We start from the raw sequence: 27,799 nt of genomic DNA, 5'->3' as shown, positions 1-27,799 counted from the left end.
TATGACTGGGCTTGGGGTCGACTTGGACAGTCCCGATAGGTCTGCCAGGTCCCTCTGGAATGCCCCAGTCACGAGGAACCCCCAGCATGGTCAGCACCTGTACAACAGATTGCTTCTTGTTGTGTCGTGTTTCAAAGCAGGCTGCAGCTCTGTGCACAGTTCTAGCAGGACTGCCCTCTGGAACCTAAAGCTGGTGATGAGCTAGTTGTCATCGTTTGGTAGTAAAGCCCTCTTTGTCTCCGAATGAATATTTTCTCCGTATTGCACTGATTGCAATGTCTTCCACTAGAGCTAAAGCAACTATTTTTGCTGGTTGTATATTCTCCATCACTCTATGCATACTTGTACTGCATATCCACGTATGGAACTGCAAACACGCAGCAGTGTTGTTCATGGTCACTGTTGAAAAGGACATAGAAGAAAGATTGATAGGTTCTATTGGAGGAGATTAGGTTTGGTCGAGAGCCTGATGGTGCTGCGGGGCAGACCGTTGGCGTCCCAAGCGATTCTGTGTGCTTCCTTCCTGTGTCCTTTATTGGTTGCTACATTCTGTCAGGAATCTAACTCATGATTTTACGAGTGACTAGTGATATTCAGTGTTGGAGAGAAATAGGAAGAAGACCCAAGTGCAGGGAAGCAAGGAAGTAATGAAGGAGAACCAGAATCTCAAACCAATATTTAATTCCACAAACAAGGATCATGGTGCCAGAAAATGTTAAATTACCAAAGTCTCAAAGCAAGCTTCCAAGTAACAAAGAAATGAGGGACAGACTCAACAAAACATAACATGCCTTGAGAAACATTGATTACGCCAACACAATGAGACCGAAAGCACAGGACTTAATACAAACAAATTGACAAGACAATGAGGAAGACCTGAACAAGACTTGTGGCTGGGAGGAGCTGATTGGTTGACACAAGGTAGACTGTTGACGAGAACAGGTGGACACAATAACCAAAAAAGGTGAAGATGAAGATGGGACACAGGAAAATGTGAAACAAAACTAAATAGAATCTAAACCAAAACAAACGGTGAGATCAATATGTATTGTGACATAAACTATGACCTCTTTTTACCTGCTTCATTTAAACTATATTACAGGAACAAGACTAATTGAAATCTCTAGGAGTATGTATCTTCAAGTAAACTTTTACCAGTAATTTATCAGACTTTAGTAAATTTGCCACACAGCAATAAGAACAAGAGGCGATCCTTACAAATCTTGTAATAATCACACAATATTACCAAGAGGATTTCTGGTTAGATAATCATGATAATCAGGTCTGCCTTTGAAAGCTCCGGAGCTGCGCACATGGTGACTCACTTGTTTGGAGGATTCCACCCACATGTGGGCTGGGATGTGGAATCTCCCAGTTTAATGATGTGATGTTATTAAAAGACAGGATGGTGCTGAATGAAGAGAACATTGAATGGAGCTCATTTTACGGGCTGATGCGCGCATGACATACCTGAGATAAACTGCGGCAAAACTGGGTGACTTTAAAAGATGAAAAATGTTGCAAATTTATTCATACTGTCGGTTAGTGAGGGAAAGTAAACATTTATGATGTAGAGCATCTTGTGACTCTTTAATGCTAGATATAGTTCAGTACAGAAGTATTTTGCAGTGACTGAGTTTATGGGATTTTGCTTTTATACACCACATCCATCCCTCAAATTTCTTCCGCTTATCTGGGATCAGGTTGCAGGGACAATAGTTTAAAGTCCCACTGACATCCCCATATACATTGTAAAATTGATATTGTTGTGAAAATTACATATATTTTTCACTTCAATGTCTATACGAAAAAATAAATATGAGCGAAGAGCAAGTCATTCATGCACATAGTTGCGGAAGTCTCACTCAACATCCCAGTGGTGGCCATATTGCCTGCAACGTCATCAGCAGATGTGACAGTGGGACATTTGCCATTGAAAACACAAAGTGGCACCTGCTATGGGAGAGGAACAAAGGAGATTTTTTGATTTTTCCAACGCCCCTTCTGACACGGAAGCTCTTATTGAAGAACATCTCACAATCGAGTGACGTGACCAGGACAATATTACCCTATCGTTTCGAGCTATATTTAGATGATATGCGGATCGCTTCTAACTAACAGCAGACTCCCAGACGGTATGTATAACAGTACGTAGCGTACTCAGGAGGACCCATGCCAGGTGAAAAACCGGTGGACGGTGTGGGGGTGGGCGGGGGGTTCCTTTCTCCTCCTCCACATGGCCAAACCACTGCCCGATCTACGCGACCGTGAGTGACGACGAACAACGCCGCCCGCGGCTGAGCACATCGACACATTTAGCACCCCTGACTTATGTACTTTAAGTCGTATGACACGGATCTTTTGTTACTTCTGAGAGGATTGCGTCACCCCTGCCCCCCAACTATTATTTTTTTTAATAGCTCAATACACACCTACCTAACATTTGGAACCCACGAACCTCTCATCCTTTGCACCTGTGCAATCCATTTTTCATGACGAACCGGGTCTTTTGGAAAAGTGTGAAGAGTGAATCCATCCTTCCGAGTGTTCAAGCAATATCCAGCAATACAATGAGCCGGGATTTTGGCTAACACGAAGAATTAGCTTCCTTCCCGCAGGTAAAACTGGTATAGACACACAAACCCGCCTGAGTAGCCGTCTGCAAATAACGTCACTGCTTCTTCTCCAAAACAAATCCCTTGAGAGGATGTGATGTGCGGAGGCATATCTACTCTAGTGGGATTGAGAGCTACTGGCCACCCCAAAGTCCTCAATGAGTTGACACCCTTTTAAGAGAAAGCTTTGACGTAGCAGCTCTACAAAATAACTACAGTATGTAAACAATGGGCGACACGTTGGACGACTGGTAAGTCCAACGAGTCCAGGATATTCTCTTTCTCATGCCTTTCGTTAGTTAGGTTAGATTCCAGCTCACGCATGACCCTGATGAGGACAAGCATTAAGATGATGGATGGCCAGTGTCAGGAGCTTTTTAGCCCATGATTACTTGAAATTTTGGAGCCCATTGACATGACCAAATTCTAAATTTTCCTCCTTTACTTCAGCCAACTTCTCAGGTCTGATGGCAGTCTTGCACAGACTAGGGATGTTCTACTCAATAGTAACAAAATTGGAAGTGATAGGCCTCCCTGTTGCGCTGAAGAGCTTTTTGTGACATAACCTGGAAATTTTTAGTATCGTAGCATGATGCCACTGAAAATAGTGGGTGCATACAAGCAGCGGATGGAGGTGGATGTGAGAGACTGGTGCTAAGTGGACCCCAGGAGGGAAGACCTCAGGGGGAGCTGCTCACCAGGCACTGGCACTTACTCAGCAAGCATGAGTCTGTATTTTTGCGATTTACTTTCTTGGAGTGTGAAATCTGGTGTTGTGGCTACCATGTCAGCGTGTGAAAAGAACACATTCTGGTAAACACAATATGGACTTCAGTATGGTAGAAGCGTCAGTACACAGCAACCACTAGCAATGCAAATCAAACTGACAGACTACATCTTGAGCTGTCTTTGGACAACACTAGATCACATTATTATGTTTTTAATAAGTTGTGTAGGTTCTTTCAATTGATTTGGAGAAATTTTGCATCGCTGAATGTGAAGATTGCATCCCTTTCTCTTGTTCAGGTCAGGTTGTTAACAGTTTCTTGATCAAATGTTACAAATTGTCCATACTGTATATTCAACAGGAGACACTGATGAAAGTAAATACCTGCAAATTGAATGGTACGTCTGAAATGTTCACAATTCAGGGAATGGTGCTCTGTTTAATTTAATCTCGAAAGTGAAAATACCTGTAAATATAAAAAATACATATGGTCATAGTCTGAAGAACCATTCATTCATTAATTTTCATTATGGTTCCTCGTGCTGTATTTCCTGCATTTAATCATAATTCGTGTTGATTGGTTATAGTTACGATACGAAACATTTAGGTGGTCAGAGACAAAATCACTGTCCTCTGTTTCAAATTGGAATGAGAGAAGTTACTGTAGCTGCTCTGTCATGTGCATGTGTTTATATTATATTTAAGCCGAGGTGCTACTGATATGCTAAAAGCCTGGATGTCCAATCATATTACACCTCTTATCAGGACACAGAAAGGGGGAGGAGCAAAGAGAGGATTTGTTAGATTAGTTTTCAAAGTAATCACAAAAGTCAGTTTCAGTCAAGAAAGTCTAAAAAAAAAAAAAAGAGCACAGTAATTTTATTTTTCCTAGTCAGAAATTAGTAGAGAACTTCAAATATGTTCATTTATTATTATTATTATTAATTATATTCCTCCATTTTTGCGAGCATCAAAAAACAGTGCGAGCGGTCATATCACTTTCCCATTTCAGTTATGCATCTATTACTACTACATCTACTACTTACTTTTACATCTATAAGTACAAATAAAGCATCCATCCATCCATTTTCTTTGCCGCTTATCCTCACAAGGGTTGTGGGGAGTGCTGGAGCCTATCCCAGCTGTCAAGGGGCAGGGGCAGGGTACACCCTGAACTGGTTGCCAGCCCATCGCAGGGCACATAGAAACAAACAGCCTCTCTCACAATCTTACCTTGGGGCAATTTATAGTGTCCAATTAATGTTGCATGTTTTTGGAATGTGGGAGGAAACCAGAGTGCCCAGACAAAACCCACGGAGGCACAGGGAGAACATGCAAACGCCACACAGGCGGGTCCGGAATTGAATCCGGGACCTCAGAACTGTGAGGCCAACGCTTTCTACCCTGCCGCACAAATAAAACAAATGAAGTAATTTGGAAAAATATATATACTTACCGACAGGTTTTGATCGAGGTTCTAAATGAAGAAAAGGTTCAGATAAAAAGTACTATGGATTGTCTCAGTGATGTTAGAGACGAGGCCGTGGTAGCTAGCTGGCTAGCTAGCTGCACATTCAAGGTTCGTGACAAACTAGAAAGGCACCCGAAGGCCAACACCTCAGGTCGTGTGTGGAAAACAATTTATTGCCTTCACACCAAGAAAACTGGAGACATCTAGACTCGTGTACAGCAACAAGCTCTCTTTTTTAAATTAGTGGATATCTCATTTTCTTCTTTCCCTTCAGTCAACTGCATCAGCATACAACTCACGCCCACCTGCTGGCAGGCGAAACAATCAAACCTATCCCCATTTCCCACACCCAGAGAACGGTTGGAAATGTTCGTGTGGGTACCTCCGGAAACTTTAATACTCGAACTTGAAAAAAATGCTAGCTGTTTATTTTTGTTGGTGATGTTGGTACTCAAGATGTAATGGATGCAAATCCAGTTAATTGAGTATTTTTCACAATCCGCATGTTTGAAACTGTGGAATAATGGTTCAAATCCGGATTTGGTCAGATGACCTTGGTCTGTTTGGCCATTTCGTTGAGAGTGATTGAAATTTGTGGACATTGTGCCCTCTTTAACACACTGACAGCTGGTTTCTGATTTTTCGAGATGTAGGTTTTATAATAGTGACTTGTCTTGCATGATGGACTTGCCCTATTTTGAAATCTCCATAGTCATGACAGTATTTATATATTGTCACAAATACTTGATGCATGTTATTATGCGACTTCAGCATGTGTATTAACTCTGATGTTACTTGAAAGTTGTTCTACAGAAATTATTTTCTGTACAAATTCAATAGAAATTTGAGATCAAGCACTGTGCCACTTTCTGTTCTTCAAACCTTTCTGTAGAATTTCTATAGAAACATAGTATTCTATAGAAATTCATAGCCAAAGTTTTATAGAACAAGTTGCTATGACTTTTAATAGAATTTCTATAGATTTTTTTTTGCAGTTTTTCCTGTGGCTCGAAATCAAAATAACCTTTACTCGAAGGCACAACGTTTCCCTAAAAAGAAGTGCGGCGATCTATTTGTACAAAACAGTGACGTTTACTTTGTCTGGTTGGAGGGTCAGCAGCCCTCAACTTCTGATGCGAGAGTCGCCATGAATAAGAAGGGAAACAACTCGTGTTCTAAGTGGAAAGTTGAATGAATGGATTTTCAGTTGTACGTCAGTGAATTTGGATTTTTGTATCTAATGTTGAGGTCCTTACTTCACTAGGTTGACCGCATGCAGTACTGAAGAAGAAAATAATTCATGTTTTATTACGAAAATGTAATTGTAACTCGCTGGAACCAACTTGCGCCAGTGGTTCAAAGTTCGCCTGTCGCGAAATACGTACTAGGTGAATAGCCAATGGTCAATGACTTTATGTGTGGCTCGACGTCGACTGTCTGAAAGTCACACTTATGCTTTTATGTAATTTCCACTTGCTGTGCGTTGTTTAGGAGTCACAACTCGCCGGCTCACTCCACGGGAGATACGTAACATGGGATTCCACGTGCGGAGGTTGGCTTGTTTATATAAAATGATTGACAGCTCCCTGGCCCAATAAGATCAGGACTATGTAATTTCGTCTCGTTTTCCATGGAAACCTAAAATTTCTAGCCAATAACACAATGGTAAGGGCGGGGTTATAATTGAGGTCGCGAGGCGCGTTCGTTGATTGGCTGGTGTGTCTGAACCGGAGGGAACAGAGGGCGGAACTGCCGACGACTGTGTCAGCTTGTGCGAATACTGTCCGTCTCCCATTGAGGAATACTGAGCGTTACGTGGAGCTTTTTCTCGGGCTTTCGGCTTTACTTTTACATGACATCAGATTCGTCCGGAAACGTGATTTTCTTCTAATACACCAGGTGAGTTTTTACAAAAAATTCCTCCTCTTAATTGGAGTAAGAGAGCAAAAATAAGTTGCATAACTAAATCCCATGTGCGCATGCGCCGACATTCAGCTTGCTCTACTTTTTTTGACTTTTTTCAATCAAAAATGCCATTATATTGTCATTGGAATACCTGCTTGCAAAGGTAGCGTTCGATTACTTGACGTGGGCCATTTTGGGCCGCGCGACCGCTGTTTTTGTGTGTGTTTTTAGGCTGTTTCGCCATCTTTACATAACTGTGTCAGTGTACCGTGCTGTGGATTGCAGGTCAACGTGTGTGTGACTTGTGAATAGCAGGTCACGGTGGGTGAGGGGAGAGGGAGGATTTTGGGCAATTTTATCATATTTTTTTAATTAAAACGCTTTATATTGTTATCTGTAGCCTTCAAGCAAATGGAAATATGCGCAATTTTGCACATTGATCAAGATGATGTCATAATCGCCTTCCTTTTTAACCAAGATTTGGTGGCTATACATAGCCCAATACCTACAACATTGCCAATAGAAATGTAAAAAGTCTCATATTTTGAGATGTCAACGGATAGTCGAATGAAATGAGGTAATCCTGCAGCTGTGTAACGTTATAACAGTCGTACGAATGATTAATAGATGGTTGTTTCTATTTTTTTTATTGTTCGTTCTCATTTTATTCCAAGGGCCTTAAGAGGTCTAGAGCTCCCAGAGAAACGTTGCCCCCCTGCCACACTACTCTTCATTAATTAACACTTGACATTTTTATTAAGTTTTCAATGTCATTATTTTAAATAGTCGAGGTTTTCTCTGAAGTGTGGGGTTTTCATGGTTGTCATTTTTGTACTCAACTGCTGACAAGATCACACATTTTCCATTTGTCTTGTAGTTTAGGAAATATCCTCGTTTTTATATACGTGATAGTCTTAATTCATTATAGTTACCACTGGAATATAAATTTGTCCTACATTTGGACTGATATCTTTTAAAGCGATTTATGTCTGCTTTGATAGTGTTTTGGGTGTGTGTCCTGAAATTGACCAAACAAGACATTCTGTTTGGGGTTTTTTTAAGTTCTCTTACAATTTCTGTAAGTAATGTGCTGAGAAAGTGCCACGCCTGGATACAGGGCAAAGGCTTTGGTTTTCTAAAACAAGGCTACAGTAGCTTGGAGCTGCACTGGAGCCAAATCCATGTGACCGGAGCAGCCGTTGTATAATGTTGAGAGCTGGGCTAGTGTGACTGGTTCAGCCTCTGAATGATGATGCAGAGCTTCATGCAGTAGCCGACTTGAGTTCAGTTTCATGATGTCCTTCTGAGATCTACTTGTAAGTGAGCATATTTCGATGGAACCTTAAAGCTTTTTCCTTTGGAATTTGTTTAGCTTAAAAGTGTCTTGCCATTTCTTGTGTGTTCATATTGGAAGCTGACTGTGGTAAGGTTAATTTATATTGTAGCGTATTTTTAAATTGTAGTCTCAAAATTGTATGTTGATGTATGCTTCATTTTCTCTTGGTCTCTTCAGCAGCATTTTGGGTCGTTTTGAATTAATAAGAAATAATAATAATAATAATCAGCCTCATTTTCTTTTTCTTTTTTTGCTTTTAGATTGCTTTCCTTTCCTTTGTTGACTGTTCGTGGACTAAATTCTAAATGTCATTTAATAGAATTGTAAATTTGTGACGCAACAGTAATTATTTATTGCCTTTGGTATTAGTTTTCATGTATTTTTGTGGTGAAAATGGAAGTGTTCTGTAAAGAGAAGAGATGTTAGTTGTCAGTCCACTGATTGGCTAAGCTGGCTCTAACTTGTTAACACTCTTTGGTCTCTCCTTGACTGATCATTGGCTGCAGCCAATAGCAGATCTCCCCTGAAAAGCTTGTCTATTATCAGTCCCAACGTCTGAGCAGCAGGATGGAGGCTGGTTGGAATGTATTATGTTTTGAAATAAATCTAAATGCTATGAACTGTCACTACAACCTTTGTACATTTGCACATGGGTACTTATGTAAAAATTGGAAAATGGTCAGATTATTGAAGTTGGCTTACATAAATATTGTAGCTGTGGCCTGCTATTCCACAGCTATAAGCAAAGAGGCAATTTGGTTGCTGCTACAATGCCTGTTACTTGAATGGATTAACCAAGCAGTGAGGTGAAGAATACTGTTTGTGATCGTTGCATCTTTTGTATATACTTTTGTATTAATGCAGATGTGGCACAGAATAAATTGGCAGGAAAATCCCTTTGATATGACTTACTGAGCATGATCTTTATTTAAGGGTTAAGGTAATATCAGGCTTACAGAATACACATAACCTGTTTTGTATTATTGTGGCTAATAGACAATTGTGCAGGACTACTCCGCGTTGCATAAGGGGAAAATAAGAAGAGAGAAGTCATTATTGAAATACTATTCTGTGTAAGAGGGGGCTCAGTTTGTCCCGAGATCTGTTGTTCTTCTGTTTTCTAATAGATTACTTCATATTGGAAGGGCGAAGCTGTAAAAAAAAAAAAAAATGCACTTAAATGTCCTCTGCTATGGAGAGGCATTTGACTGAGGGTACCGCTGTGGGTTTTACGAATGTTTGGTACATATGCTATTTGTATTTGGGATGTTAATTGGATGTTTCTTAGCTTTACACTCTCCTTTAATTGGGAATTTTTCACCCACAGGATCACAGGTTCTAATCGCATTTTATTTGAAGTTTAATGAACTTTCGATGGCTGAATAGTTCCAGGTTCTATGTGAATGTTGGTGTGTGTGTGTGTGTGTGTGTGTGTGTGTGTGTGTGTGTGTGTGTGTGTGTGTGTGTGTTCACCTAACCGATTTTGATATTTTAGACAATTTTTTTGTTTTGTCGGTTATTGGTCTCTGGATACAATATAAACTCAAATCTTTCTTTTTAATTTGTAGGTCACTTCCTTCATGGTGAGGGATCAACTAGACTTGGACTCCAGTGCAATACCATTTGTGGTGCTACCATGAGGAAGACAACATAGTCTCCCATCACCTGTCCTTTGGCCCATTCCATGTGTGACAACAGTGACCCTCAGCATTACCTCTATTCAACCCTGGAGGGGCGGGAACGGTCCCGTGAAAGGGTCGGCCTTCAGATTGAGAAAGGAGAGATCTCTGCCTGCTCTTCCATCAGCCAACTTCACCGCATGGCCACCAGTTACAGTGAGGGTTGTGGTAGGAGGGATGAGGGTGATCTGGAACCAGAGTTGGGCTTGGCTTCAGAGGGGAGTGACACCAGCCACGATCACCCCGCGTCACCGGGTTCTCCCCACGATGAAAGGAAGCGGACTCGCTTACACGAAGATGTAGAGATGGCCGGCTCAAGCGGGAGTGGGACCGAATCCCATGGCAACGAATCGCATGGAAATGAGTCTCACGGCAATGAATCTGTGGGCAGTTCAAATGGAAATGGGAAAGATTCCGCTCTCCTCGAGTCATCAGGAAGCAACAAGAGGTGAGAGCACTCAGTCATGTAAAATTATCTGTCATTCTGTGGAAGAGACCATCTAGGTCATGGAAGTATGGATCATTAAATATAATAGAGGGATCATTTTCTCCTGTATGAGTCATGGCTTCACCGTTGTCTTCTTTCATCTGATATTCGACAATGACAGAAAAGTTGTATTCATAAGCCCTTTTAATGCGTAAAACCATTTCATAGCAACAATGTCGTGCCTTCTAAAATATGACAATGAAGCCATCTATGATCACGGTAAAGTAAGAGACAACATATTGTATTTACAATGTCACCTTATTAGCTGTAGTGTTCTACTGATAATTTTAATGTAATCGGAATGGACAATTTCTGTCCTGTTTAAGCTGAAATTCTGGGTTGTATTGGACTAAGTGGTTTCCTTGAGAGTCCTCTATTGGTAATGAGGTCCCCAATAACCTAGAAGCATGGACAGTTCTGCAAATTAAATTTCAAGTCTCTCTAACTAATTCAAACAGAAAATACACTGTCCTTGATAGTACAATTAGTCCGAGACATACCCCCACATCATATTTAGCATATTCCTGCAGGTAGACCAAAGCCCTTGAAGACTCTTGAATGGAATCTGCAGTGTCTTTCTCAAACTAGTGATATAATACGATCAGTGAGCCATGTGTGCATACATCGTAACACACAAAGATGGCAATCATAAGTAGCATTATGTAGCAGAAACTTGAGAAGGTCAGACCTGTCTTTGAAATAAACATCCTTGGTTAGTTTTCCTGGACGATTCTTGTTTCTCTTTGTGGTCATCTTGTCACACACGTGCATGTAGTATTTTAGGCAATTTTCAAGATCAGAGCTGTAATTCGAAAATTGAAGTTAATTTGCCAGTTATGGTTACAGGCTGAGATAAAGCTGAGATAGTTGTTGTTTTCTCCCACCGTTTTACATTTCTTTATTTGTTTCAATAGTACAGTATTTGGTCTATTTTACATATACATTTGTCCAACTGGCATTCTCTGTAAAAAAAAAAAAAAAAAAATCGTATTTCCATGCTTAATCAATAATTTACCTCACATACGGATTACGTGTTTTTCTAACACATTCTAGCAAGTTCTTAAATCACTTGGTGTTTTGTGTGACCTTTTGTTTTGTCCCCAAAACTGTTCTTTCGTTATGATCCCAACAGTCTCAGTAAGATTTGGTTTATTATTACAGCTCAAATTCTCACAGCCCCTCTCCACCAAGTAGCTCAAATGCCTTCAGTCTGGTGAGCTCCGAGCAGGACAACCCATCTACTAGTGGTTGCAGGTGAGTAAACCTCTATTTTAGAACTCTTTCTTAACTTCATAATCAGAGGTGTATATTGATCAGTATATGCCAGCTTGTAGCTAGTGTGGTTGTTGGTTAGGGACAGAATATATCCAGCCAAAAGTCACTACTGCAGTCAGCATCATGCAGCACAATTGAGATTTATTTCTTGTGTTACTAGCAACATTCCAACTGCTTAAAGAACATAGTAGACCAAATTGAACCATCACAATTTGAATGAGTTCAGCAATGGAACATACAGTAGCCAAGTCTCCTTTTTTTCCTTCAGCCTGCTCTAAAGTTTATCTGCACTCAAACTATAAGAGGAGAAAACTCATTAATTCCTCCACTTCCAAATCTCACTCACTTCAGTCAGTCCCATCATTCTTCAGTCAGTTTTTACCACCACTCAGGAGTGTCTGTTCTCTGATGCATGTGTTTGTCTCATGTATGCTATGCAGTAGCGAACAGTCGGCTAAAGCGAAGACACAGAAGGAGCTCTTTAAGACACTTAAGGAGCTGAAGTTGCATTTGCCCCTGGAGAAGAGGAGCAAGGGCAAATCTACCACTGTCAACACACTCAAATATGCTCTACGGTGTGTCAAGCAGGTGAAAGGTAAGGTTGTGTCTTGTTGACAGCATGCATCAGTCTACAGTCACAGCTTTACGGCAACCATGTGCTTTTTTCCTCCCTTCACAGCCAATGAAGAGTATTACCAGATGCTAATGATCAACGATAGCCAACCACCGGGTTTTGAAGTGCCATCTTACACCATTGAAGAAATCAATAGCATCACTTCGGAATACACCCTCAGAAACACTGTACGTGGTCACACATCTGTGATGATATCATCAACATGCATGTCATCTCAATTATTGCCTTTGAAGAATCATCACAATGTTATTTTTTTCCTTTTCAAGTGTTTAAAACAGTGTACATCAATGTATTTTTCTCTTCTAGGATATATTTGCTGTGGCCGTCTCACTAATCACAGGGAAAATAGTTTACATCTCAGATCAGGCAGCGTCCATCTTAAACTGCAAGCGTGAAGTATTCCACAATGCCAAGTTTGTGGAATTCTTGACACCTCAGGACGTCAGCGTGTTCTACAGCTTCACGACGCCATACCGCTTGCCCTCATGGAGCATGTGCACCGGAGCAGGTAACAGCAATTTCAAAACTGGTGTGAGTGTTGCATTTAAATATGTTGCATGGGGAGTCGATTCCCACCGGCTGTACCAGGCACTAAAAAATCCACACAGAACCCAAATCTCACCACGTGCACACACGTAAAAGCATCCATTTCCTTCACATGAGCCACCCACACACACACACACACACACACACACACACACACACACACACACACACATAGCACGTACAATATTTGATTAGCATGATGAATCTCACCCAAACCAGTGCATGCACACTCACAGACACCTGCCACACTGTATATATTATACTGTTTATAGGTTTTGTATTATCGTGTTTACCGGTATTAAGATGGTATAATTATTTTAGTGGTAAGGATTTGACCTTTTTGGCCGTCTTATTGTGCTGCACGCCCCGTCCTGCTGTTTTCAAAAGTCTTCTAAAAATCTAATTCAGCACATACAATACAACCAGTGTTTTTGTTGTCTCACTACACACTTGATTTTATAAATGTTTGCACCCGAATCTGAGTAGCATGAGTTTTCAGTTCGAATCCAATACCTCGTTAGTGGATTAAGAAGAAGAAAAAGGGGAGTAAGTAGTGCTTGTTCCTTGTTGGAAAATGACAAGACGTTAAAATTCTCGACCGAACTGTTGAGACAACAAACTCATCGTGTTACACACAACTACCCAAGGAACTCTGTATTTGGTTCCAAACACTGGGAGGTAGATGATCACTGAAGGGGTACGCCATGGGGGAAGTTGGTCAAAGTGAATTTCACTGAGGCCAAAGTTCCGCTTCTCATCAGCGAATTCTCTCAGGGGAGTACTGCATGATTGTGCAAGATGAAAAGGTGTGCCTTGAAGACAAGAGCATCGATGGTGCAGTCATTAATATTGCCACACTGGTCAAAATACAAACTTGCGTTCTTCATAATGAGGATGTCATCCACATTGTACAGTATCCAGGAAAAATGAGTCTGAACAAAATATTGCTTATGTTTACCACACAATCAAAACAGAGCAAGATCTTTCTTTTCAGATGCACCAAGATGATGTCTGTGGAGCTTCTCATGCTCACAAAAGCTCTTTGGGATCTTAATCAACAAGATCCTCATCCATCCAGCTCTGTTTCAGACCTCTGGTTTCAGCTGCCTTTTATACCAGGACCCTTGTTAGCTAGAAGATGTCTAAACTCCGGTTGTCAATCCAGAAATGTGGACAAAGGATATGAGAAATCATTAAGCAATTTGGAGCAGCGATAACTAATGCCACCGACCTTTGCCTCAACTGGAAGTCTTTTGGTCCCAGCACTAGCAAAATAGACCAAGATGGATAATATGGAGAAATCACTGACTTGTAATATTTGCCCATTTATATGACTGTCACCTTGCAAACCTGCTTGCACATTTTCTGTGCTGCCTTGATAGTTTGGCTTGATGGAGAGATCTCTTTTGCCTCCGTGCCGTGGAAAGGATCTGTAAAAGCCATACCCTCAACAACCCAGTGGAGGCCTCCCTCATCCAGTGCCCTGAAAAGTGGCGTAGTGTGGAAGACATAAAGAGCATGGATAGCCACAAGATCCCTCAGGACATATTGCAGCCAAAGGTTGTGTGCTGTTTCTCCGACGAGGAGGTCAGCTCTGATGACATTTTTTGGAGCTCGCTGACAATGACAACAACTCATCTTAAGTTACTCAGTCTTAGTGATTTGCAGACAGTGCCCAGTTTATGAGAGACATCAGTCAGATGCTGTTTGACAATTTTGCCTCAGGCTCAAACTGCTGGATTTTCATGTCTTCCAGTCCCACCTCCTATGGCTCTTCCGCCTCCAACAAAACCATCTCCAGATGAACTCTGTGAACTCCACTGAGGATGAGCCCTCAATGTCTTCTGACAATTTATCAGCTCCTCTGGAGTATTGCTTTCAATCTCTGGGCTGCCATCTCATTTGTACCTGCTACCTGCACCCAATGCCAGGCAGATGGGCTGAGTTCATCAGCCATCAGCATTGTGTGCACTTCCCCCATCTTTTCTATCACATTTATTGGGGTTGCTGTAGGATTGGCTAGTAAGGCTGCCTTGGTCAACCTAGTGAGCTTAACCTGACTGACAAACGTCTGGAGGGTGTGCTTAACAACAATAACTACGAGTTTGAGATCCTCAAGACCCGTTTGTGTTGTAGATGTAAGACATGGAAGGATCTACTCATGGAAGATGAAATATTGCCTTTGAGATCACCATCTGTCTGCAAATACAATACTTTGTTTTTATTGCGGCCCAATTTTGTTCAAAGAGCTGGCGTACAGATACAGACCGAATATTCCTCTCTGAAGTTCCAGCTGCTTTATTGTCTCACCTTTAATGCTCCTGGGAATGTGATTGTTGTACATGGGTGACAAACCATCATGCAGTGTAATTCAACCACAAATTTTGAGCTGACCCGCTTCAAGAGCTGAGCGATTAAAGCTGCTGTGCAACTCGGCACAATGGAGACACATCTCGTCTTGTTGTGTTCTGCCTATTGAAGCATTTCCCTTATTAGGCACACAAAAAAATATGCCAAAAAGCAGTCATTATCCATTCAGAATAGTCTTCAACTGAATTGAAGTACATTACAGCTTAGCTTGAAGTTCATTACTGCTTAAGCATGAAAAAGTAAGATTATTGGTGGATCTGCCGCCCCCACCCATGTCCCAAAATACAGGAAACAAATGGAGCATTCTCAATTCTTATTATTTTTTCGTTTCAATAAAAGTACCTTAATATGATACCTTCTCATAGTCAAGTCTAAAGAATAAAGTATTGGTATCACAAATTTCAATTATGCTGGTGAAAATTATGTAATTGGCCACAGTTTCCAAAGACTTGGTCAGATCGGGACCACAATAGTTCGGTCACTTTGGTGGAGGTGGGGGGGTGTTGACTATTTTGAGATGTAAAAGTCCTTTTTTTTCTACTCTTGCACAACCTAAATATGCCACTTGTACAGATTGTATAAAGGTCACATGTATGACTTCACAAGATTTTTCATGAGATTTTGATCTCATCCAAACTTCAACGGATGGGTGATTATGGAAATGCCCACTATTGTCATCCTGCTTCTTCACCTTCCTCCCCGTCTCTTTATTCAGAGTCATCTCCCACGGAGTGCATGCAGGAGAAATCCTTCTTTTGCCGCATCAGGTGAGTGAAAGCGCACAGCAGCTTCCGTAATTCATAGATTTACAGTATGCTCCAACAATCCCTGAGTAAAAGTGAAGTAGCACTGCAGCAGAGCAAAGCGTGTTCGGATGTAACTGTGTATTAAGCCCGTTTTTCACTGCACTTGTAGCTATGGTGCTTGCTTTTTTCACCTGTACTTTGAGCTCTACCTGCCACAGTTTGCGTTACTAGTTTGAAACGAAAATCAACGGCATTCATTTATTGAAGCTGTATTAAATGCATCAGGACATTTTTTAATCTCTCCAGGGGTCACCAACCTTCTTGAAACAGAGAGGTACTTCTTTGGTACTGATTGATATGAAAGGCTACCAGTCCACACTTCTGAAATAGCAAAGCTGCTCAAATTCCATTTAACCTTATGTTAAAATTAATAAATGATGACCTGTCACAATTATCAGCAATGATCTAACAAGGAGGGCGGCACAGTGGTGCAGCTGGCCTCACAGTGCTGAGGTCATGGGTTCAATCCCAGACCTGCCTGTGTGGAGTTCACATGTTCGCCCTGTGGCTGCATGGCGTTTCACTCCGGTTTCCTGCCACATCCCAAAAACATACAACATGAAATTAGACACTCTAAATTGCCCCTAGGTGTGATTGTGAATGCGGCTGTTTGTCTCTATGTGCCCTGCGATTGGCTGGCAACCAGTTCAGGGTATACCCTGCCTCCTGCTCGTTGACAGCTGGGATAGGCTCCAGCACTCCTGCAACCCTTGTGAGGATAAGTGGCTAAGAAAATGGATGGATTGATCTAACAAGGTAGAAAACAGATAAATATCGATGCAACCCTATTTCTATCAATCTCTACAAGTGTTTACATTTTTAATGATCACATCTACAATATTCCGAGTCACTCACTTGTGAGCCGTTTTAGAAAACGCTCCACGTGGTCCTTGGGGGTTACTTGTCATGTGTGGGTTGGCACCATGTTGGTGACCCCTACTTGAAACCAATAATTAAAAAACACATCAACATGGGTTCAAGTGCATGTCTAAGTTATATGAATAGAACAAACCTATCTGAAATTATGTATGTATGTGTTACAGTGGTGGAAAGGAGCACTATGGTGATATGCAGTACTACCCGTTCCGCATGACTCCTTATCTAATGAAAGTCCAAGATGCAGAACTCTCTGAGGAGCAATTCTGCTGCCTCCTGCTGGCAGAGAGGGTACACTCTGGATATGAAGGTGAGACCATTATAGCTTTGTCCCTCAGTTGAAGAAACAGAATTTACTACTGTCATTAGTACCATACAAACATGACTTCTACAGTGGCCAGGTGTAAAATGTCCTTTTTTAAAATGTGCCATGACATAAATAAGTTGGATTTAAGCACAGAGGTAATGCAGATCTTTTCTCTTTTCTCTTCTCTCTGTTGCTAGCACCCAGAATCCCTCCTGATAAACGCATCTTCACCACCACACACACGCCTAACTGTGTTTTTCAGGATGTCGATGAAAGGTGAGCAAGAAAATCCATTTATTGAGTTATTATCTCAATGAATGTAAAAAATTAAAACCTCTTAAAAATCTCCCCCCAGGGCTGTTCCACTGTTGGGTTACCTCCCCCAGGACTTGATTGGGACACCTGTGCTGCTCAATCTGCACCCGAGCGATAGGCCCATCATGTTGGCTGTGCATCGCAAGAGTAAGGCTTAATTTCTTTCTTGGAATTGATATCTGTGGTCTGACGGGACTCATACATTTCTTAATAAACACATTACTTTTATGACTATATCATTTGACACAGTCTTTTCCATGCACCAACAGTTTTGAAGTATGCCGGTCAGCCATTTGATCATTCATCGATACGCTTCTGTGCAAGAAATGGGGAATATATCACAATCGACACCAGTTGGTCCAGCTTTGTAAACCCTTGGAGCCGCAAAGTTTCCTTTGTCATTGGCAGGCACAAAGTCCGCATGTAAGTCTGTGCATGCGCACATCACAAGTTATGTTTTCCTTTTTGATTGCCAACAACAACTGTGCAGATTTATCCTGGACAGCTACACATGGTGCCAGCTAAGGATCTGAATCTGTAACACACATTTGGTTGCACCACATGGCAACTCTACTTTGTAATTTCATCGCGTTAACTCTTGTGAAAATTCTACATGTGTTTTACTTACAAGTGTAATGTTATTTTCAGGGGTCCTGTGAACGAAGATGTTTTTGCAGCACTGGCTTTTAATGAAGGGAAGATGATGGACTCAGACATCCAAGAAATTAGTGAGCAGATCCACAGGCTACTCCTTCAAGTATGTACACACGTTATACTTTATTTAAACACATTTCGCAGAAGATTTGTCGTCAGTTTCTTTAACAGCCTCTTTATCCTTAGCCGGTGCACAATATGGGATCCAGTGGTTATGGTAGTCATGGCAGCAATGGTTCCCATGAACAGCAAATGAGCAATGGCTCATCCAGCGAAAGCAATGGAAATGTGATGGTGGGGATCACAACTGAGGAAACAAGCAAGGCCAAGCCCACCAGGACATTCCAGGAGATTTGTAAGGGAGTTCACATGCTGAAGAACCAGGACTCACAGGTGTGCCTGCGCTCCCCCCCTCCATCACCTGCTCCATTCCCATCCAAACCCGAAAAGAAAAACCATGACGGTAAGTTCAGTTCAGTATCCAAAGTATTCATTTCAAGATATCTATGGAAGTGGTTAGAACCAAAATAACAGTTCAAACATACATACGTACAGTATGCTTTTAAACTGTGGGAACCCCTAAACGTCAGAGAGAACCCACAGAAGCTGAGAAACATGATAACTTTTTTACATTGTACTTTTAGTAAACCTGTTACATGCATGCAGCTTGTCTTTCTGACTGAAACTTAAGTTTGTCTTTCTGGAACAGTGGTTTCACAGAAGAGTCCAGTGGTGCGTCTGAAGGACTCAGCACCAAGAGATAGCATTGCAGCCAACATGGATGAATTTACTTTCAAAGACCAGACTGTCTGCTCCTATCAGCAGATTAGCTGTCTTGACAGCGTCATCCGGTAAGTGCTTGCAAGTGTGTTTGTAAGTGTAATATTTAAATTTAGACTTACACTCTACTGTCCATTTTTCCAGTTATCTGGAGAGTTGTAACATCCCCATCACTGTAAAGAGGAAATACCAGTTTTCGTCAAACACCACCTCCTCCAACTCAGATGATGACAAAAAATGTTCAGAGGATACCGTCCAACCACCTGGTGGTTCAAACACAGGTGTGTGCTGATGATTCAGGACTTACACTCACACACACATACACACACCTACATACATACATTTACCTGTACTGTATATACATGTTCCAGCAAGAACACTTGAGAAATTTCCCTCTACACTTATTTTGGATTTAGTGATGAGACTGGGAGCCAACAATCGATGACTCTTTTCTTTAGATTCTTTGATGCTTGAGAGCCAGCCTGGATTGTCAAACATGAAAGCGCTGAAGAAGTCCGAGGCAGCAGTGGTTGGAGCACCAATGGGAGCCCTTCCCTTACCCAGCAAGGCAGAGAGTGTTGTGTCAATCACATCTCAGTGTAGCTATAGCAGCACCATTGTGCATGTCGGAGACAAGAAGCCTCAACCTGAGTCTGGTAAGTTTTAGTTCCACTCAGTATCAGATGACAGAAAAAAGCAATGAGTTGAGGACTGTAACGCTGGCTGATACAACACAGCATAATCATAGCGGTACCAAGATGCCATGCAAAAATAGTGCCAGAGCAGCGTAGCGAGTAAGCATTCTAAATTGTGACTCGTTTAATGTTCATGAATGTTGTCTTTTGGCAGAAATAATTGAGGATGTGGCAGAGAGCCTGGCCCCCCCTGCGCCGCCCGTTAGTGTGGTATCGCCGGTTAGCCAGGAGAAAGAGGCCTATAAGCGGCTGGGACTGACCAAGCAGGTGCTGGCAGCCCACACGCAGAAAGAGGAACAGGCATTCCTCACCCGTTGCCGAGAACTCTGTAAAGCCAGGACCTTCCAGAAGGACTATTCCACACATCTGCACAGACAGAAGGGGCCAATCAACCCTGAAGGTAAACATTATTTGCATAACAACAACAAGGGATTATCTGTCAATTATAAAAAGCCTTGGTCCTTAATTTTTAACTTGAAGAATTTGGCTTAATATGAGCAATTAAGTTGAATTCAAGTGGGGGCCATTTACTCACTACTCAGTCTTGGAACTAAAAGGGAGCGTCTCATTCTACTTCCACATGAACTTTGGAGACCTTTGTCTTGGCTCTGTCTTTCACTGCCAAACTAATGGGATATCTAGCTATGACACCTAAAGGAAGTGAAAATAGAACATAATATGGATTGGGTCCGTGCTTTGATGCAAATGCATCTTCAACTCCTTTGAGAAACATGTGATTCTGAGAGGTCACTAATGTTTGAGAGGGCCTGGCTCACTGTATTTTTGTTCTGGTTTCGTTACTGACTTGGAAGCTGTCCAAAATGTTTTCTCTTTCTTTAATTTCTCATGTGTATGTCTCAGTGCTTTTGTCTAAGATGTCGAAACTGTTCAACTTTCTGACCTCCGAATATGTCACTTCAGAACCATCGGGATTACGAGGTGCTGCCAAACAGGACATCACAAGGCCAGAGACCACTGCCAAAAAGGGGAACCGTAATAGAAAGTCTAAGAAGCCACGCATGAAGCATCCTGATTCGTCAGACAGCGCTGTGTCCAACCGCAAGCCCCGTCCCCCACTTCAGGGCCTCAACCAGACGTCATGGTCCCCATCAGAAGCGTCCTTGTCGGCTTTCAATGTATCCTACCCAGCCATGGTGCCTGCCTACCAGCTGTACCCACCAGCCCCTGCTGCTCCAGCACAGGTGCCCCGTCCTGACCCTTCCCTTTCCACAGGCTTTGTCGAGGGCCAGAGCACCCAAGTTCCTGCCAATGCAAGTCCTTTTCCAGCGCCCATTGTTACACCTATGGTGGCTTTTGTGCTGCCAAACTACCTCTTCCCTCAAATGGGACCGTTGGGCCAAATAGCGCCTGCTCCCAGACCAACCTTTTTTCCGGAGCAGACCCAGACGCAACCTCAATTTAGTGCCCAGCAGCCCTTTCAGCCTCCGCAGTCAGCTTACACCCTGCAAACGCAACCTCCCTTCACCAGCCAGCAGATTTTCCCTGTGCCGACTGCCTTTCCATCTCAGCAGCCTTTCCAGTCTCGTCCGACGACCTACAGTGCCCAGCAGCCCTTCACTGCTCAGCCTACGTTTTCAGTCCAGACTCCATTTGTGGCTCAAGCTCCATTCACAACTCAGCCCTTCACTTACAGCCCAAATACCCAACCCCCTAAAGCCTCGGGTTTGGAGCCAAGAGAGGGGGCGGCTTCTCGCTCCTCTACCCCAGCATCTGGCCCACGTGAGCGCACCACATCACCTACTCTGTTTGAATCACGGTGCAGCTCGCCCCTGCAGCTCAATCTGCTCAGCATGGAAGAGGGTCAGCGCTCTGTGGAGCGGCAGGACTGTACAGCCACCTTTGCTGGACCTCAGGGCACAAACGCAACACCGTGTTCTGCTACAGCAGGACTTTCTGGGGAAAAGAATGCAACAGTCTCAGCCAAAGCTGAAAATCTACAACAGGTGAGAGATTTGTTGCATTGAAATGAATTGTGTGAAGTGATAAGATATTTTAGATATAACAAAATCTCTGCCAAACCACCTGTATGGAAAGCAGTTTAAACATTTATTCGATATCCCAGCCCTGAAATCGGGCCAGTTTATTATCGCAGACGATTTCTCAGATCAGTTCCGTATTTTCATTTAGATATCCATCCATCCATTTTCTTAGCCGCGTATCCTCACAAGCGTCACCGGAAGTGCTGGAGCCTCTCCCAGCTTTCAAGGAACAGGAGGCAGGGTACACCCTGAACTGGTTGCCAGTCAATCACAGGGCACATCGACACAAACAGCCGCACTCACAGTCATACCTAGGAGACCAGCATATTGCGTCCCGTGCTCTCTTTTGTCACCTTTTATTTACACACACAAATCATTGTGTACTGAAGCAGGAAGGGTGGCATGTTAGCATACAAATGTCAAAGTATGAGACTTACCTCCAGCTCTTCTCCAAAGTCAGCTGAAAACATCCCCTGCAGACAGAGCACCTGGTGATGACACGACTTATACTTTCCTCTGTTTACTTTTGTCACTGGAGACCGAGGTCAGGTTAAAATAAATGAATAATTATTTGTTATATAAGATAACTGCCGACACGGTGTCGCAACAAGTTAGAGTATCTGCCTCAGTTCTAAGGACCGGGGTTCAAATCCCAGCCCCTCCTGTGTGGAATTTACATGTTCTTCCCGTGCCTGTGTGGATTTTCTACGGCCACTCTGACGTCCTCCCACCTCTCAAAAACATGCAACATTAATTGGAGACTTTAAAATGGGCCTAGGTGTGATTGTGACATGTGCCCTGCGATTGCCTGACAACCAGTTTAGGGGGAAATGTAAATTGCATGCAAGAGAAGCTACAGTATATACAAGTACATTCACAAACTTGGAAATCAAAACTATTTGCACATGCATACTGTAAACTATCCAGTTATAGCTACAGTATCTGCAGATTGTTTCTTTGCAAAATAGAGTCTTTGAGTTTTAATTGACTTTAAAGTGCTGATTATATGATTTAATACATGAGCATCTTTTTCTCTCCTGAGCTTGAAAATAGAATTGGAAAAGGCCAATTAATCTATCGACGCAAATATTTTTGAAAAGGGTTTGTCAACATCTCATACTTAAAGGATGCCACTGCGTCCGCCATTACAAAGTTGATCAGAATTAGATTCAGAATCAGCTTTAATGGTCAAGTGTGTAAAAACACACAAGGAATTTTTCTCCGGCCAAAAAATAACAAAATGGCAAAAATTTAGCAATTACAATTATGGAGTCATGATTATGTTGGTCAGTTGAACATTATGCAGAAAAATGCTGGCCTGATCATGAAGAGTGAAAAGCAATTGATAGATGTATCAATACTGCCAATAAGCAGTTTCTGCAACAAAAAAAAAAGAAAAATGCTGGGTAACTTCCCAGAAAAAGAAGGTTTATCTCTATATATGTATATATATTTTAAATAAGTGAATAGGTAATCCTCCAGCTGCTGAACCATGACTATGCGGACATCTGCTGTACTTCTTAAAAACCATAAAACAAGTCTGTGACATGGAAACACGCCTGCGTCATTCTACCAAATTGTCACTGTTCCCCTAGTGACCTCCTGGTGGTCTCAAGTTGTGTACAGATTCCCCAGAGGAGACAAAGAAGAGCCAAATGCTTCCCCCATATTAGCATGCATGAGGTCCAAAAGGGACACTCAATAATTTATTGAATAAAATATAGTAATTCATGTTAATGTAACTGAATAAACGGCTTTCCATACACCTGTCATGTTTTAAGGGTTCCTCTTGTTCTTAATGATGCAGGTGGAGTCTCCAGAAGATGGCCCACACAGTGACGGTCACTCTTCATCCTGTGACCTACTTGATATATTGCTCCAGGAACAGGAAGACTCTCACTCTGGCACCGGTTCGGCAACATCTGGTTCCATGGGCTCAGGTTCAGGATCAGGCTGCAATGGCTGCGGTATGTCAGCAAGTGGCGCCTCGGGCAGTAGAACAGGTTCGTGGATGGTTCCCAAACCAAGCTAAGAGAAAACCCCTCTCAAGCCGCTTTTGATTTTTACTTAGAAGTTTTTTTTTCTCTCTCAAACACTAAATAGGCAGCAGCAACACAAGCAAATACTTTGGCAGTATTGATTCTCTGGAACATGACCCGAAAACTAAAACCAAAGCCAAATCTAGAGGCGAAGGAGACTCTGATGTTGGCCAATCGCGGGCCAAGGTGTCAGCCAAAGGCGAGGGAGAGCATTTCATTAAGTATGTTCTCCAGGAGCCCCTTTGGCTGCTGATGGCCAATGCCGACGACAAGGTCATGATGACATATCAAATGCCATGCAGGTGAGGACAACTACTCCATGGTAACCATGGTTGCTTAAGTGCACTTTGGATCTCATTATTAATCTGCATATTATTGCCATGAGCATTCCCTTGTGCAGAAACTACAATTTTGCATTTGCTGCTCTACAGGGACATTCAGAAGATTTTGAGGGAAGACAAGGAACGATTAAGACAGATGCAAAAGAATCAGCCCCATTTCTCGTCAGACCAGCGCCGAGAGCTGCTGGAAGAACACCCATGGATGAGAAGAGGGGGTCTACCATCTGCTATCAATGTGAAGGTATGAACCAATTATGCACTCATGAAAAGTCGACAGTCATACTCTTGCGAGGCTGGTTTAACAGCCAACCATGTGGATAGTGTGTGAAAGCACGACAACTACTTGAAACCATTAACGTGTGTGTGTGTGTGTGTGTGTGTGTGTGTGTGTGTGTGTGTGTGTGTGTGTGTGGTGTGTGTGTGTGTGTGTGTGTGTGTGTTGTGTGTGTGTGTGTGGTGTGTGTGTGTGTGTGTGTGTGTGTGTGTGTGTGTATGTGTTCAGGAATGTCTGTACTGCAAGGAAGCCGCAGAGGACCACATCGAGGAGAACCTCCCTGAAATGGACTTGGGGGACATGAGTGAGGAGCTGAGCCAAGAATGCGAGAATGCTCAAAGCCAGTCAGAGGAGCCAAATCCCGAATTGGACTCTGGCTCGTGAACATTTCAACCATCAGCAGGAGGGATACACTTGACCAGCCTGGACCCCTCCCATACACACACCCACATTGTAAATATGAAACAAAACAACCATGTGCCTAACTGTCCTCAAAAAGACTCATAAACACAGATGAACTGAATCTGTGATTGTTGTGTGGATGCTGCTAGTGTTTGTCGACTGTGAGATTGAGATACAAAGTCATCACACAAAGGTCTGTACTTGCAGAGCTTTTATATTGTACAGCTGTCGCAACACAATCTCAGATATGAAATTTTAACTTTTATTGAATTTGCCCCCAACCCCAAACCTTTTTCTGAGAGATGACATGAGCTGTCAAAAATGTGTAGCTGGTTACTTCTTCACAATATGTTAAAATTTTGTAAAGCGACATGATTGTCACGAGCACATTGCATTTCCTTGGTTTTCCTGTCCACGTACTGAATTTGTTTTCCACTAGGAACGTTTTTGGTGGGATGACAAGATGTTGTATGCTTGTATGATCACTTTTTACTGTTTTTCTTACTCTAGCACTTATATAGTGGCAAACGTGTAACCCTCGGCTCATCAGCAAACATAATTGGCAGGAGAAGTCTAGTCTGACTTTAACCTGCCTCAACAGTGACAATCTGATGCAAAGCACAAGATGTGCATTTAACTCATCTTATTTATTTTGTAGTTGATTTAAACTATACCAGGGTTTCTTAAGCTAGATCCAAATTACTTAATAATTAATAAAAAGTATATTAACTGTTGACACTGTATATTACATGTCAAAGTCTCCTGCAGGAGGTGAAAGGTCACTTTAATCGGATCTAAACTGGAGTATCAAGCCTGCACACTACAACAAATGGGCAATTGTTTTTTTGTTGAAATTTTTTTGAATTTTTTTCCCCCCAAAGAACATGAAATCTATAGGATTTGCACTTTAAAAAATAAAGTACATAATTGCCATTGCCTCAATGGTTTCCAGCACTATTGCATTGATTCAGTCTGTGAATAATCTGTGAATCCAGAGTAATGTAGCTAATTAGGGGACCATAGGAAATAAATCATTGATAAAATTGCTCTGTTGAACAACCCCCATCATTTTACTTCAGGAAGCAGCTCCATGGTCAATTTCAGAGGGTGGGGAGGCCGCTTCGTCCACTGGGACCAGCTCAGGTGCTTTTACAAACTCTGCTCGGGTGTGGCTTCTGAATGTAACACAGACTGGGCCAAGGGCATCTCACTGATTTTTTTTTTTTCTTTTAAAGTTGTTATTTTTATCTATTTTTTACTCTGTTGTCTCTAGTCCTGTTTTGTGCATTTTATTGTGTTTGAAGAAAAGCTTTTACATGTACATAGTTGTTGCTGTAGATGGCGATTGTACGGTGTCATGTTACTGTGACCAGTGAGGAAATGCCCATTAATGTGCATTTGGACAATATGTGATGATTCTGTTGCGCGATGGTCTTGTTGGAATGCCTGAGCTTTGAAAGTTTCAACTTTGGGCTCCATGTCTCAGTGCATGGAGAAGACGGCAACATGGAGCAAGTCCATTTGCTCTGACTGTACAGTATGTCTGTCCTATGTTGAGGACACCCAAACGCACTTATGTGTATAAGGCATTGAGAAAGCAAATGTGCTGAAAGCACGACACGGAAAAGATTTATGCCTTACTGTTTTTCACAAAGAGAAAAGTCAATATTTAATTAATTCCACTCTGGTGAGTGTTTTTGATGAATGAGAAGAAGCTGTAAATGCATAAACGGTACTGGCACATGAGGTTCTTTCTGACATTAGTTTTGTTGCCACTGTATGAGTTTGGTTATATGCAACTAAAGTGCAGTTTTGTGCATTATTGTATGTAGGAATTTGTGTTTGAAATTGATGTAATAAAATTACAGAACTATTTAAACAGTTGACAATGCAGTCCTGTTTATGTGATAGAAGATTTTATCACAAGCAATGATTGGTCAAAGGTGAAAAAATATAAAAATTTTGAATCAATGTCATCAGAGTATCTACTACTGAAACTCTATAAATGAGGGAAATACAGTACAACAAAGTCCGCAACACATGAAGTGGAATTATAGTATTACATCGTAACAAACGGCATGTTTTCTATCATCCTTTGTGGAGAAGCGCTGATTTTGTGGTATGCACAGCATATAATGACATTAAAGAATTCTGATTTTTCTCAAGAAATTGAATGACAACATACAGTAAGAAATTATCAAAATAATTTTTAATATGAAAAGTGTTGAATTTTGAAATTGAATAACAACAATATCAAATGAAATTCTGTATCAAATTCAACTTCAATGCGATATACCTAATATGATAAATGATAATCTGGACCCTATCATTGCTAAAAAAAAAAAAAAGAATCCCAAATACATTATATACAATTATTAAAAGCCCCAAATGACTGAAATGAATACAACGTTCATGCCCATTGTGAGTATATGTAAACCTCTAGCAACAACTTTACATTCATCCCTGCCCTCGAGTGAATGACAAAAAACATTTGCAATGAAGTGGGACACTTTGAAACACATGACTTGGCTTTTGATGTCGTTCAGCCATGATCCCGCTGCTCGACCTGATTGTTCTCTCACTGTCAAAGGCCCTTGAATGTGGTTGGGCTCCCCAGGGATCCTTTTCAGCACCATATGCTCCCTTGCGCCCGTTAAATCTCTCCCAGACCAACTGCTACATTCAGATGACCTTTGAACCACATGTCAGATGCACTGGTTCCCAACCTGCAGCCGATGCATGAAGACCCTGAAGTCCTGCGTCTTGACTTTCTATGTAATATATGTTTGCAGAAATGAATAAACAAACTGATGAAAATTATTTCTACATGTCCACCTTTCCATGCAGGGGACTGGGAGGTCTTTTCTCACTCAATAAACAAAAAGATACGATATAATTGTCATGAATCAAAACTGTCCGATGTCATTAAAAAAACAAAACAGGTATCGGTTCGGCCTGGATTTAAAATCTCCGATTTGACTGCTCTTTTACAAACAGTCCATTACATACACTTGCTTGCTTAAAGGTCCACTGACAGCCATATATATATTTTAAAATAGATATTGTTATGAAAACTACATAAAATATTATTCACTTCAATGTACAAAAAAAAAAAAAAGCGGAGAGCGTGTCATTAATGCGCAAAGTTGCATAAGTCTTTCTCGACATCACAGTGGCTTCATATTGCCTGCAACGTCATTTGCAGATGTCACATCGGGACAGTCGCCATTCAAAACACGAAGTGGCACCTGCTATGGGAGAGGAA

The 27,799-nt window shown here is 41.8% G+C and overlaps 1 protein-coding gene across 2 annotated transcripts; it reads left to right on the top strand.

Moving 5' to 3' along the window:
* The first annotated feature begins 6,545 nt into the window (after window positions 1-6,545).
* On the top strand, window positions 6,546-26,385 carry LOC133504716 (period circadian protein homolog 2-like). Of its 2 annotated transcripts, none has more exons than XM_061827247.1 (22): window positions 6,546-6,712; window positions 9,623-10,181; window positions 11,382-11,474; window positions 11,936-12,090; window positions 12,175-12,296; window positions 12,436-12,637; window positions 15,761-15,812; window positions 16,895-17,037; window positions 17,232-17,310; window positions 17,390-17,496; window positions 17,619-17,772; window positions 17,998-18,106; window positions 18,190-18,466; window positions 18,713-18,854; window positions 18,928-19,064; window positions 19,242-19,439; window positions 19,633-19,878; window positions 20,400-21,442; window positions 23,286-23,481; window positions 23,582-23,819; window positions 23,949-24,099; window positions 24,361-26,385. In XM_061827247.1, the coding sequence occupies exons 2-22, from the start codon at window positions 9,739-9,741 to the stop codon at window positions 24,514-24,516; spliced, it is 4,443 nt and encodes a 1,480-aa protein (XP_061683231.1). In that variant the 5' UTR covers window positions 6,546-6,712; window positions 9,623-9,738; the 3' UTR covers window positions 24,517-26,385. The 2 variants fall into 2 exon arrangements, with proteins under 2 accessions (XP_061683231.1, XP_061683232.1); XM_061827248.1 differs by lacking the exon at window positions 6,546-6,712 and adding an exon at window positions 6,796-6,881.
* Window positions 26,386-27,799: the final 1,414 nt, after the last annotated feature.

This window comes from Syngnathoides biaculeatus, chromosome 8 (assembly GCF_019802595.1).
Source record: "Syngnathoides biaculeatus isolate LvHL_M chromosome 8, ASM1980259v1, whole genome shotgun sequence".
NCBI classification, from domain to species: domain Eukaryota; kingdom Metazoa; phylum Chordata; class Actinopteri; order Syngnathiformes; family Syngnathidae; genus Syngnathoides; species Syngnathoides biaculeatus.
The sequence above is the reverse complement of the archived record's forward strand: the minus strand, read 5'-3'. Positions and strand labels throughout refer to the sequence as shown.